The sequence below is a fragment of the Ovis aries genome, chromosome 3 (assembly GCF_016772045.2).
Source record: "Ovis aries strain OAR_USU_Benz2616 breed Rambouillet chromosome 3, ARS-UI_Ramb_v3.0, whole genome shotgun sequence".
Taxonomy (NCBI): Eukaryota; Metazoa; Chordata; class Mammalia; order Artiodactyla; family Bovidae; genus Ovis; species Ovis aries.
In genome coordinates, this window is record NC_056056.1 from 75,844,914 (window position 1) to 75,860,190 (window position 15,277).

General features: G+C 36.5%; 1 protein-coding gene across 3 annotated transcripts in view; it reads right to left on the reverse strand.

The window, feature by feature from the left end:
* The window catches only part of GTF2A1L (general transcription factor IIA subunit 1 like), a 46,209-nt gene that overhangs the window by 3,764 nt on the left and 27,168 nt on the right, over nucleotides 1-15,277 (reverse strand). For 2 of the 3 annotated variants that reach the window (XM_042246203.2, XM_042246202.2), the window contains exons 7-8: nucleotides 9,980-10,240; nucleotides 9,070-9,159 (exon numbers count right to left, since the gene is read on the reverse strand). In XM_042246203.2, coding sequence (XP_042102137.1) covers nucleotides 9,070-9,159; nucleotides 9,980-10,240 — 351 coding nt within the window. The remainder of the gene's footprint in view (nucleotides 1-9,069; nucleotides 9,160-9,979; nucleotides 10,241-15,277) is intronic. The other variant, XM_042246204.2, reaches the window with a different exon arrangement.

Consider the following 15,277-nt stretch of genomic DNA (forward strand, 5'->3'; position numbering starts at 1 on the left):
ATCAACAGGTTTTTGGTTTTTGTTTTTTTAACCAGAGAAGCTGATTCTTAAGTCAATATAGAGAAATAAACAAGAATGTCCAGCAAAACTCTGGAAAAGAATATGAAGAAATACCAGCCCTACAAGATATTAAAGCTGTGGTACATATACACAATGGAATATTACTCAGCCATTGAAAAGAATACATTTGAATCAGTTCTAATGAGGTGGATGAAACTGGAGCCTATTATACAGAGTGAAGTTAGAAAGAAAAACCCCAATACAGTGTATCAATGTATATATACGGAATTTAGAAAGATGGTAACGATGACCCTATATGCAAGACAGCAAAAAAGACACAGATGTATAGAACAGTCTTTTGGACTCTGTGGCAGAAGGCGAGGGTGGGATGATCTGAGAGAATAGCACTGAAACATGTATATTATCATATGTGAAACAGATTACCAGTCCAGGTTTGACGCATGAGACAGGGTGCTCAGGGCTGGTGCACTGGGATCCCAGACCCTGAGGGATGGGATGGGGAGGGAGGTGGGAAGGGGATTCAGGATGGGGAACACATGTACACCCATAGCTGATTCATGTCAATGTATGGCAAAAACCACTACAATATTGTAAACTAATTAGCCTCCAATTAAAATAAGTAAATTTAAAAAAATAAAATAAAGATATTAAAAACCTCAAAACAATTAAAGCAATGTAGCAGAGGTTAATGGACAACCCAATGAGACAAAACAGAAAATCAAGAAGTAAATTCAAAATACTGAACTTCAGTAGATGATAAAGAAATCATTCTCTTTTAAGTGGAGACAAAATAGACTTATCAATACGCAATATTAAGAAAACTGGGTAGCTATCTGGGAAAAAATTTATCATCACCTGTCACACCGAGAAAAATGGCTCTATCAATCAAGACTTACCTTTTTTAAAAGAAACCAAAGAAATACTAGAGAAAAACATGGGTGAATCCCTTTAAAATCCTGAGGTAAAAAAGAACTTTCTATTCATGACTCAAAATTCAAAAGCCATAAAAATAAAGGTTGACAAGTTCAACATCTGCTTGAATGGAAGAAAAAGCATGGAAAGCAAATAACTGAGGAAAAAGTATTTTTGCACATACCAAGAGCTAATCTCTCCCAAAATAATATAGAACTCTTAGGAATCAATAAACTGACTAATAATTCAATTTTTTAAAACATAGAGGGTGGGACGAATTGAGAGAGTAGCATTGAAATATATACATTACCATATGTAAAACAGATATCTAATGGGAATTTGCTGTATAATACACGGAGGTCAGCTCAGTGCTTTATGACAACCTAACAGGGTGAAAGGGAGGCTCGAAAGAGAGGGTATACATGCATACTCATGGCTGATTCACGCTGCTGCACAGCAGAAACCAACACAGCATTGTAAGGCAATTATCCTCCAATTAAAAATAAATAAAACAGACAAAGGTTATGAACAAGCAGTTCACATAAAATTAAATATAAATGGTTCATAACACACAAAAAGTTAAAAATGTCACCAAAGTATCATTTTTCACCTTTCACAATAACAAAGATCCAAATGTCTCATTACATTCCATTGGCAAGGCTGTAGAAAAAGGAGGACTCTCAAACACTGTAATAGGCATATATACTGGAATAACCTCCAGGAGAGCATTCTGGCAATATCTAACCAAATAGATTTGCCCTTTAACCCAGTAATTCCACTTATAGAGATTTATTTAACAGATAAAACTGCCCACATATGAAATGTTTTATGTACATGGTCATTCAATAGCAAACAACTAAAAAATAGCTCAAATAAGAGATGAGTTAAATAAGTTTTAATAATTCTACAATGGAATATTACACAGTTATAAAAATATCCAGATAAAGATTTCTAAGATATATTGTTAATCTCTTCAAAGACAAGGTGCAAAATATAGTTCTGTCTATAGTCAAGGCTATGGTTTTTCCAGTGGTCATGTACAGACGTGAGAGTTGGACTGTGAAGAAAGCTGAGCACCAAAGAATTGATGCTTTTGAACTGTGCTGTTGAAGAAGACTCTTGAGAGTCCCTTGGACTGCAAGGAGATCCAACCAGTCCATTCTGAAGGACATCAGTCCTGGGTGTTCTTTGGAAGGACTGATGCTAAAGCTGAAACTCCAGTACTTTGGCCACCTCATGAGAAGAGTTGACTCATTGGAAAAGAGTCTGATGCTGGGAGGGATTGGGGGCAGGAGGAGAAGGGGACGACTGAGGATGAGATGGCTGGATGGCATCACTGACTCGATGGACGTGAGTCTGAGTGAACTCCAGGAGTTGGTAGTGAACAGGAAGGCCTGGCATGCTGCGATTCATGGGGTCACAAAGAGTCGGACACGACTGAGCGACTGAACTGAACTGATCCTACCCCTTTAGGCTCTACTTGAATAAAGAGACTAAATATATAAAGAAATTAATGTAACTGGTTACTTATTTGCACTGAAGGCAGTGACAGGGAGCAACTGGTAGGAAGACCAGATGGTGAAGGACTGGGTACCAGAGTCCTGATGGTATACCTTTTATAGTATTTAGATATTTTAACAATGTGTATGCAATATCTATTCAAAAAACAAAAGAGAGAGATACTGTGCTACACACCTAGTAATTACCCACTGTAATACTAGCATCTAAGGGACAAAGTCAGCTAAACTGTTAAATGAAAATGGAACATATTTAAATAGTTTCACATTCCACTATTAATAGTATCCTATTTATAGCACAGAACACTCCTAACTATAGTAAAATGTTTCATTTCACCATTAATCTTCCCTATAATATCTTTATTATTTTAATCTTTATATTAATATTGTTCATTCTGCCTCGGAAATAGTATGTCCATAACTTTCACTCAGCATGTTTATCAGTGACCTTCATTTAACCCTTCTTCACTGTACATCTTCATCTCAAAGTTTTTCCCTTGACTGTTAGCTTATAAATTTTAAAGTTAAATCTCATATGATAATCAAAGTCAGATAAAATATACTGAAAAGCAAACAAAAACCCCAACTCTTCTCAAAGTTTAATGAGCATGAAAATCACCTGGGAGTCTTGTTAAAATGCACTTTTTGATCCAGTACTCTAGGATAAGATTCAAAATTCCTTATTTTTAACACTCTCCCAGGGGAACTGATACTACTGGCCTTCAAAACACACTAAGCAGTAAAGAACTTACAAGACTATTACTGAAGTTTTTCAATTTACTTGAGTTTGGTTACATTCAATACTTCTTCAAATAAGACAACTGGAAGTTATTCTTTCATAAAAATTCACTGAAACAATGGTTTCTCCCACCCCACTTTGATTGTAGATGCATTCTCTTTGCTAGCTATCTTCTGACTTTCTCACTTCCTTTTCAAAAAATTTTCAGTAGTTCCCCAATGTCTTGCTTTTATATTGTTCTTAAAATATCCACTAGTTAGAGTGCCCTCAGAAAACCAGATTTACTAACATGCTACATCCTCAGTCATGTCTGACTCTGCAACTCCATGGACTGTGCAGCCCGCCAGGCTCCTCTGTCCATGGAATTCTTCAGGAAAGAATACTGGACCAAGTTGCAACTTCCTACTCCAGGGGATCTTCCTGACCCAGGGATCAAACCTGCATCTTCTGCACTGGCAGGAACACTCTTTACCACTGTGCCACCTGGTAACACTAAATATCAAACACCACTCTTTCTGTCTACCTCACAGGTTGTTGCGAGAAGCAAAAGACAGTGTATAAGAAAATACTTTGGGGACTTCCCTGGTGGTCTAGTGGTTAAGAATCCGCCTTGCAGTGCAGGGGACGTGGGTTCAATCCTTGGTTGGGGGACTAAGATTACACCTGCTATGGAGCAACTAAGCCGGTACCACAACTACTAAGTCCATGCTGCTGCTGCTGCTGCTGCTAAGTCGCTTCAGTCGTGTCCGACTCTGTGCGACCCTATAGACGGCAGCCCACCAGGCTCCCCCGTCCCTGGGATTCCCCAGGCAAGAACACTGGAGTGGGTTGCCATTTCCTTCTCCAATGCAGGAAAGATCTCACATGATGAAGAGAAATCCTGCAAGCCACAACTAATACCTCAAACATACAAATAAATTTTTTTTAAATACTTTGAAAAATATAAAGCACTGTGTTAATTAACTGCAAGCTATTTTCCACAGTGCAGTACCACTAAGGATACTATATCCATAATGGTCTAGAAAACTATTTGTGACTCTATGGAATGCAAATATAATCTAATGCCTTATATAAGGCATCACACTGTTTACAGAATGCAATACACTATTTATAAGAATAAGAATCTAAACAGTTTCAAACCAAGACCAGTTCCTTTTCTATTACCTTTTCCTTCTTATGTTTATGTTTACTAGCATATAAATTGCCATTTTCTATCTATATAAAATGTTATAGGAGAGAAGATCCTATTTTTAGAGAAAATGATTTATTTTTACAGCAATTCAAAATATCATCTTCTGTTTGACCTGAGTATATTGAAATTGTTACTGAAAAAAAGTGAAAGGTGTAAATATGCATTAGTCATCAGGGAAATGCAACTCAAAACCACAAGACACCACTAGGATGTCCTAGGATGTCCAAGACACCACAAAACTCACTAGGATGGCTAGAATCAAAAAATCAGATAACAAGCGTTAGTGAGAATGTGAAGCAATCTAAACCCTCATACACTATTCACAGGAATGAAAAAACAGTACAGCCATCTTGGAAAATAGTCTGACAGTGCCTTACATTATTACTGTATGACCCAGGAATTCCACTCCTAGGTATATACCAAGAGAAATGAAAATATATATTCACACACACAAAAAAAACTTGACTATTTATAGTAAAATTCTTCATAATAGCCAAAAGTTAGGAAAAACTCAAATGTCACTCAGGAGATGAACAGATAAGCAAATTGTGGTATATCCATTCAAAGAACCAGAACACATCAACCAAAAGGAATGCAGAACTGTTACAAGCCATGGTATGGATCAATCTTGAAACACTGTGTGTGGTAGGAGAGATGAGTTATAAACCATCACCTATTATAATTTCTTTTCTTATAAAACTCCAGAATGGGGAAATCTACAGTGACATTAGCAGTGCCTTACTACTGAGGACGGGAAGAAACAGAGCAGTATGGGAGTGAGAACTAAAGGGAACAGGCTTCCTCTCTCAGGTGATGAAAAGTTTCCAAAATTGACTGTGTTAACAGTTTCAAACTGTGGTGCTAGAGAAAACTCTTGAGAGTCCCTTGGACAGCAAGATCAAACCAGTCAATCCTAAAGGAAATCAACCCTGAATACTTATTGGAAGGACTAATGCTGAAGCTCCAATATTTTGACCACCTGATGCGAAGAGCTGATTCACTGAATAAGACCCTGATGCTGGAAAAGGTTGAAGGCAGAAGGAGAAGGGGGTGACAGAGGATGAGAAGGTTGGATGGCATCACTGACTCAATGGAAATGAGTTTTAGCAAACTCCAGAGACAGTGAAGGACAGGGAAGCCTGATGTGCTGCAGTCCGTGGGGTCACAAAGTGTCGGACACAACTGAGCAACTGAACGATAACAATGGTTACACATACCCATAAACATACTAAAAATCACTGAATTGTACACTTTAAATAGGTAAAGTGTATAGGGCATCTTCAGAGAAGGCAATGGCACCCCACTCCAGTACTCTTGCCTGGAAAATCCCTTGGACCAAAGAGCCTGGTAGGCTGCAGTCCATGGGGTCGCTAAGAGTCGGACATGACTAAGCGACTTCACTTTCACTTTTCACTTTCATGCATTGGAGAAGGAAATGGCAACCCACTCCAGTGTTCTTGCCTGGAGAATCCCAGGGACGGGGGAGCCTGGTGGGCTGCCGTCTCTGGGGTCACACAGAGTCGGACACGACTGAAGCGACTTAGCAGCAGCAGCAGCAGCAGCAGCATAGGGCATCTTCAACTCTCCCTTGTCAATCCCTCTCATATCCAGCTAATTACTAGATCCCAATGATTCTTTTTTCTTTTTCTTAATTTTACTGAAGTTTAGCTCCTTTACAGTGTTGTGCTGATTTCTTCTGTACAGCAAAGCGACTCAGTTTATACACACATACATGTATATTCTTTTTCATATTCTTTCCCATTATAGTTTGTCACAGGATACTGAATATGGTTCCCTGTGCTATACAATAGGACCTTGTCATCTATCCATCCTATGTATAGTATTCTATCTCTGTTAATCCCAAACTTCCAATCCTTCCCTCCGCTACCCCCACTCCTTGGCAACAAGTCTGTTCTCTGCATCTGTGAGTCTGTTTTCGTTTCACAGGTCTGTTGATTTGTGTTGTATTTTAGATTCCATACATAAGTGGTATTATATGGTATTTCTTTCTCTGATTTACTTCACTCAATATGACAGTCTCTGGGTCCATCCATGCTGTTGCAAATGGCATTATTTCACCTTTTTATGGCTGAGTAATACTCCATTGTGCATATGTACCACGTCTTCTTTGTCCGTTCATTTGTAGATGCACATTTAGCTTGTTTCCATGTGCTGGGCTGTTGTGTTGTAAACTGTGTTTCTATAAACACTGGGGTGCATGTATCTTTTCAAATTAGTTTTGTCCAGATAAGTGCCCAAGAGTGGGATTGCTGAATCATATGGCAACTCTAATTTAGGTTTTTGAGGAACCGCCATACTGTTTTCCATAGTGGCTATAGCAATTTACATTCCCACCAACAGGGTAGGAGGGTTTCCCTTTTCTCCACACCCTCTCCAGCAATTGTTATTTGTAGACTTTTTAATGATGGTCATTCTGATTGGTGTGATGTGGTACCTCACCATAGCTTTGATTTGCATTTCTTTAATTTAATTAGTGATGCTGATCATCTTTTCATGTTCCTCGTTGCCATCTGTATGTCTTCTTTGGAGAAATATCTATTTAGGTCTTCTGCCCTTCTTTGGACTGCATTGTTTTGTTGTTGTTCAGTTGTATGAGCTGTTTTGATATTCTGAAAATTAAGCCCTTGTTAGTTTTTTTTTTTTACTTAATTTTACATTTTTATTGAAGTATAGATTTACAATGTTGTGCCAATCTCTGCTATACAGCAAAGTGATTCAGTTATGCATACACACACTTATTTTTTAATATTCTTTTCCACTGTGCTTTATCACAGAATATGGAAACCAGTTCCCTGACCTATACAGTAGGATCTTGTTGTTTAGCTTTTCATTTTATTTACGGTTTCCTTTGCTGCACAAAAGCTTGTGAGTTTGACTAGGTCCCATTTCTATTGTCTTGGAAGACTGACCTAAGAAAACTAATGTCAGAGAATGCTTTGCCTGTGTTCTCTTCTAGGAGTTTAATGGTGTCTTATCTTATATTTAGGCCTTTAATCCATGTTGAATTTACTTTTGTATATGGTGTGAGGGTGTGTTCTAACTTCACTGATACACATGCAACTGTCCGACTTTCCCAGCACTACTTGCTGAAGAGACTGTCTTTTCCTTATTGTATATTTTACCAAACACACAAAGAAGAACTTACACCCATCCTTCTCTAACTCTTCCAAAAGACTGAAAAGAAAGAAACATTTCCCAAAACATTCTATGAAGCCACCATCACACTGATACCAAAACAAGACAAAGGCACTACCAAAAAAGGAAAACTGCAGGCCAATATTTTAGATGAATGCAGACACAAAAATTCCCAACCAAATATTAGCAAACAAAATCCAATAACACATTAAAAAAGTTCATACACCACAACCAAGCTGGATTCATCCCAGGTGCACAAGGATGGTTCAATACACACCAATCAATACGATTTACCACATTAACAAAAGAAAGGACAAAAACCATGTGATCCTCTCAACAGACGCAGAAAAAGCATCTGATAAAATTCAACACCCATTCATGACCAAAAAAAAAAAAAAAAAAAACCCTTATGAAAGGGGGTATAGAGGGAACAAATCTCAATATAATGAAAGCTATTTATGACAAACCCACAGCCCATATAATACTCTACAGTGAAAAGCTGAAAGCCTTCCTGCTAAAATCTAGAACAAGACAAAGATGCCCACTCTCACCACTTCTCTTCAACATAGTATTGAAAGTCCAGTGAATCTTCCATCATAATCTCTAATTCTTCTACGTTCTATGCGGCCATCTTTAGTCTGGGCTCTGTTATTTTATGTTACAACCATCCCTGTTGTTCCTACTACTTGCCACTTCCAAATTAACAAAGCCAGTTTTAGAACCCAATTGAAATTTTCTCAATATCATCCTTAGAGGGCTAATGTCCACCAAATCAAGTCTGAATTTTTCCCTACCAGGATTCTGGGTTTTCCAATCTGCTTCAACCTCTGTCCCCCACCCAGCCTCATTTCCTAAAATATTCAAAAGGAAAACACTTTATTCAAGGCAGAGTTGTCTCTTCACTCTTTCTTATAATTCTACATGCATTCATTTCTCTGCCTTTTAGTAGGCTATTCTACTCTCCTGAATGCCTACTCTCCACACTTATCCATATCCTACAAATCATTCAAGACCTATTTAAAAGCCCCACATCACCCAGAAAGGATTTGTGGAGAACTCCAACTACAAATGATTTCTTGCGTTTCCTAGCCACTCCTAGGACTTAGCTGTCTGTGCCACTTATCTCAGCATTTGATTTACATGCCACTCATCTTGGTATTTCATTTATATGCCATGTATGTTAGTATTTGATTTATCTGTCATGTATTTTAGTATTTGACTTATCTGTCACATATTTTAGCTTTTGATTTACCCACCATCTTATTGTATGCCATTCTATTATTCCATACAGAAACATCTTGCTTCAATAAGATTGTCACCTCTTTAAGACAAGGACTATCACTTTTTTGGTATCACTGAGACCACACAGTACGGTGTTAGACCCAAATTACCCCTCAGATTTATAGAATTAACTATCTGTTTGAGATTAATTTAACTGAATAAAAACTCATCATAGTATTTCCTATCATTTTGCTTACTTTCTCCTATAAATGCAATTAATCAATCCACAGTCTAAAAGGTGAGTACAGTACCTTATCATACTGACAGACAATTACATTATCCATATCAAACAGGTCTGGCACATCTTGCTCACTAACATCATCTCCAGAATTTAAAGGGTCCTAAAGATGAAAGATAGTCACATTAATGAATTTTATGATACTCTGAATTTTTTAAAGATAGAGGGACATATTCTGTCTCTCCAAGTGCAAAGAATAGTACTGTACTTAAAAGTCAAACAGCCTCAGTTTGACTCCCAGTTTGGCCACTCAACAACCACAAGACTGACCTTTTTGGCAAGCTATTAAAACTCCTCATATCTCAGTTTTCTCATTTGCAAAATGAGAACAGTAATAAGAGCCATAGGGCAGTGGAATGTTAAATAACAAAAGGCAATACAATTTAGTATAGTACCCGGCACATATGTAGGCGAAGGCGAAGTCGCTCCGTCGTGTCCGACTCTTTGCGACCCCATGGACTGTAGCCCACCAGGCTCCTCCATCCATGGAATTTTCTAGGCAAGAGTACTGGAGTGGGGTGCCATTTCCTTCTCCAGAGACATATGTAAGGCCACCATAAATGATAGCTAATAACACGTATGCTTCTTAATTATCACATTCCACAAAGATTTCATGGCATATATTAGGATTAGAGCAGATACATTATGCCTGGATGCCTTCTTTCACTTCACTCCCATCCCTTCAAACTCCCACTATCTCTAGTTAAGACTAACAAATATAGTAACTGATTCCTAAATACTTAATACTAATTTACATTGCAGCTTAAGGTCAAAAGCTTAAATACAAGTACAAATACAAGTAAGTCTCACTTTAAAGACTAAAGACAGCATTGATCTGAACTGTTATTCCTCTTGGTTCCAAAGTATATTAGAGCACAAACGTTATAAATTTTTAAAACTTTCAACTCAAAAATAATCCTTACTTCTTCCACAAGGTCTATCTCAGGGTCTTCATTATCACTACTGTCCACACTTGAATCTTCATTTGATACACTGCCAGTTTCTTCTTCAGGTACCTTCAGGTCTCCTGCACCAATAATCCCTAGCAATCCATTCTCATCTACATCTCTTGTATTTCCTATTTCATCATTGGAAGATGTATCTCCAGTTCCACCTATTTGAATTATCTCATGAATGTCACCATCAGTTACCTGAATGCTCAAATCCATCTGAGAACTGGAATCCTAAAAACAGAAAGAAATGCAATAAAGTTTCGTAAGTCAGTATAAAAGGAAAGTATACAAAAGTCAGTATAAAAGGGAAGAATACAAAAGAAGTGTACAAAACACTGAACCAGCAAAATATAAAATTATATAAACATTTCATAAGTGGCTTCTTAAAATATATTTCTCCCTGGTCAGGTAATATTCCCTAATTTTGAATTTTAGAACACTGCTATAGGGGGAGCCTGGTGGGCTGCCGTCTCTGGGGTCGCACAGAGTCGGACACGACTGAAGCGACTTAGCAGCAGCAGCAGCAGCATTTCTATGTAATATGGGGATAAATTGATATTTAAATTGTAAATAAATTTGCTGTCATACATAGACAGAAATCAGTTGTCTGCTTTCAGGTAATATTTATCAGTTTTTATACCTTTCTAATTAAAAAAAAAGATACGCAACAAGCAACAGAGGTTAACTGTATAGCACAAGGAACTATAGTCAGTATCTTATGATAACCTATAACGGAAAATAATTTCAAAATTAACATGTTTATATGTATAACATGTGTCACATACACAAAAAAGAATTCTACTTTCTTTTTGCCAGTTTTTCTAAATGTCCTATTGACATCTAATAACAACCTATGAGATACAAAATTTTAAATACATTTGTATAGGATATGATTAATATAAATATAAATCTATTACATTTAAATTATAAATGACATCATTTCAAGATGCTCTTATTCTTATTTTTTCTGCATTTGATAAAATATTCTCAGAGAAATGTTCACATATCTCACTATGATTATATATTTGTTTCTTTTCCCTTATATTTCTTCTGATATTCTAGTGGTTTATGATGTCTATCTTCTCAGTGAACTGTACCTTTTATTATTAAAAATATTCACCTTGGTTTCATTTAAAATAAATAATTTTTTAAAAAAAGAAAGCCCCCCCAAAAAAGTATCAGCTTTTATACAAACTAATTTAAAATTAAATAATATCTCTAAAGTTTTAACTGTTTTACTTTAAACAACAATGAAGTAGAAAAGACAAGTGACATCATGTTTAATGGATAAATAAAAAATATAAAGGACTGTTCTAACTAGAATAAGCCAAACACTAAAAGGAAATATAAATAGAAACTGACACAAATGAAAACATTAACAGACAAATCCACAATCATAGTTGGAGAATTCAACATTGCTCTCCATAGTAATCAATTTAAAAAGCAGAATGAAATTCAGTAAGAATGTAGAAAACCTGAACACCACAATGAACCAACATAACCTAACTGGCATTTACAGAAAACTCTACTCCCAAAGAGCTAAATGCACATTCTTTTCAAGAGCACATAGAATGTTCACAAGATGTATCATATTCTGAACCATCAAACAAATCTTGACAAATGTAACACACAGAAAGTATATGTTCACAGGAATTATACCAGAAATCAGTAATAGAAAGATCTGGAAAATCCTCAAATATTTACAAACTAAACAACACACTTCTAAATACCCATGGGTCAAAGAATAAGTCACAAGGAAAATTAAAACATAATTTTAACTGAACGCAAACAAAACCACGACATTTTAAAACTTGAAAGTGAAAATGAAGTCACTCAGTCGTGTCCAACTCTTTGTGACCCCATGGACTTCAGCCCCCCGGGCTCCTCCATCCATGGGATTCTCCAGGCAAGAGTACTGGAGTGGGTTGCCATTGCCTTCTGAACCTAAAGCAGTGCCTAGAGGGAATTTTATAGCATTAAAAGATTATATAAGAAAAGAAAGTGAAAGTGAAGTCGCTCAGTCATGTCTGACTCTTCACGACCCCATGGACTGCAGCCTAAGCAAGTCTCAAATCAGTGACCTAAAATTCCACTGTAAGAAACTAAAATGAGAAGGCCAAATTAAGCTCATAGCAAACAGGGAAATAATAAAAAGGAGCAGAGTTTTTACATGAAATTAAAGTTGATATCAGTTCAAAACAGGCTGTTAGCAACTTTAACCACAAAGAAAACATGGAATACACACAAAAGAAATGAGAAAGGAATCAAAACGTGTCATTACAAAAAATCAACTACACACAAAAGAATATAATAAGGGAAGAAATGAAGGTCAAAAAAGCTAAAAGACACACAGAAAATAACAAAATAGCAAGAATAACTCCTCCCCTATCTGTAATTACTTTAAAGGTAAATAGATTAAACTCCCGAATCAAAAGTAACAGTTTGGCAGAATGGATAAACAGTACCCAGCAATATGCTGTCTACAAGAGACTCACCTTAAATCAAAGGACACACACAGGTCAAAAGTAAAACTATGGAAAAAGATATTCCATGCAAATAGTAACCACAAGGGTTGGGGAAACTATGCTAATATCAGACAAAATAGACTTTAACTCAAACACTGTTAAAAACAAAGAAATTATGATAAAAGGATCAATTCATCATATATGCACCAAACATCAGAGCTCCTAAATATATGCAACAAAAAGGGATAAATAGCTCTGCAATAGTAGTAGGACATTTCAATACTCCACTTTCAATAATGAACAGAACCACCAGACAGAATATCAATAAGGAAATAAAAAACTTGAACATGACAGACTAATTACGCCTAACAAACATAAACAAAATTTGCAAAACAGCTGGACACACATTTTTAAGTTCACACAGAACATTCTCCAGGACAGGCTGGTAAGTTAGGCCACAAAAAAGACTGAAATCATACAAAGGATCTTTTTTGATCACAATGGAATGAAACCAGAAATAAAAGCAGAAGGAAACCCAGAAAATCTACAAGACACAGAAGTTAAACAACAGTCTTAAAAAAAAAAAAAAATCAATGGATCAAAGAGAAAAAAAAAAAACACACAAAGAGGAAATCAAAGGAATCAGAATCTTTTGCAAAAGATAAAAAATATCTTCAGACAAATGAAAACACAACACACCAAAACCTACGGGATGCTGCAAAACAGTGCTCCGAGGGAAACTGATAGCTGTAAATGTTTGCATTAAAAAAAGAAGAAAGATCTCAAATTATTAAAAATAATTGATGCTTTTGAACTGTGGTGTTGGAGAAGACTCTTGAGAGTCCCTTGGACTGCAAGGAGATCCAACCAGTCCATTCTGAAGGAGATCAGCCTTGGGATTTCTTTGGATGGAATGACGCTAAAGGTGAAACTCCAGTACTTTGGCCACCTCATGAGAAGAGTTGACTCATTGGAAAAGACTCTGATGCGGGGAGGGATTGGGGGCAGGAGGAGAAGGGGACGACCGAGGAGGAGATGGCTGGATGGCATCACGGACTCAGTGGACGTGAGTCTGAGTGAACTCTGGGAGATGGTGATGAACAGGGAGGCCTGGCGTGCTACGATTCATGGGGTCGCAAAGAGTCGGACACGACTGAGCGACTGAACTGAACTGAAATAAACTGAGAAAAAGAAGAACAAATAAAGCCCAAAGCTAGTAGAAGGAAGGAAATAATACCAAGTAAAGCAAAGATAAAGAAAAAGAAAACAATAGAGAAAATAAAATCAGGAGTTATTTCTTCAAAAAGATCAATAAAATTGATAAATACATGACTCAACTGATAAAGAAAACTACAATCAGAAGTAATGAAAATTTACTACTGATTTTACAGAAATAATAAGAATTATAACAGAATACTATGACTAATTGCATGCCAACAAGCTGGATATCCTAAATGAAATGAACTAATTCCTAAAAACTCACAACCTGCCAAGATTGAATCATGAAGAAAGAGAAAATATACACAGAAAGCTTTTCCTTTTCATCCAAGGTGCCCTGCCCACTCTTGCTACTTCTATTCAATATATTCTAGCTAGGACAATCAAGCAGGATAAAGAAATAAAAGGTATCCAAATTGAAAAGGAAGAAGTAAAACCGGTTCTGTTTGCAGATGACATCTTATTATGTACAAAACCCCAAAAGTTTCATTCTCACATACATATACACACACATACAATGTTAGAACAAATTCAGCAAGAGGTACAGCATACAAAAAAAATTAAGAAAATTAGTTGCATTTCTATGCATTAACAACCTGAACACAAAGCAAGCAATTCCATTTACAATACCATCAAATAGAATGCTAAGGAGTAAACACAACCAAAGAGGAAAATGACTTGTCACTAAAAAATACAAAACACTGCAAAGAAGTCGAAAATGACACTACTAAATGGGAATAAATTCCTCATTCATGGATTAGAAGAGTTAATATTGAATATTAAGATATTGATACTACCCAAAGGCATCTAAGTGGAAAAGGAAATGGCAACCCACTCCAGTGTTCTTGCCTAGAGAATCCCGGGGACAGAGGAACATGGTGGGCTGCTGTCCATGGGGTTGCACAGAGTCGGACACAGCTGAAACGACTTGGCATGCATGCAAAGGTTAAGATTCAACGCAATTCCTATCAAAATCCAAATGACATTTTTGGTGTGAATGGAATAATCCATCTTGAAATTCATATGGAACCTCAAAGGATGTTGAATAACAAAAACAGTCTTGAAAAAGAAAATATAAGCTGGAGGTCCCATATATCCTGACCTCAAAGCTTAATATAAAACTACAGTAGTCAAAAACAGTATATTTGCATAAAGACAGAAAAAAGACCAGTGAAACAGGGAACCCAGAAATAAACTCTCACATGTATGGTCAAATGATTTTCAATAAAAATAACAAGAATGTTAAACAAGGAAACAACAGTCTTTTCAACAAATGCTAAGAAAAATAAATATCTACATGCAAAGGAATGAAGCTGAACCCTTACCTTACACCATATAAAAAATTAACTCAAAATGGATTAAAAACTAAAACATAAGACCTAAAACCGCAAGACTCAGAAAAAAATCATAGAGGAGGATCTTCATGACAGTGAATTTGGGAATGATTTCTTAGATATGATACCAAAAGCACAGGTAAAAAGAAAAAAAAGATAAAACAGACTTCATCAAAATTAAAACCTTTGTGTATCAAAGGATACTATCAACAAAGTGAAGAAACCCACAAAATAGGAGAAAATACTTGCAA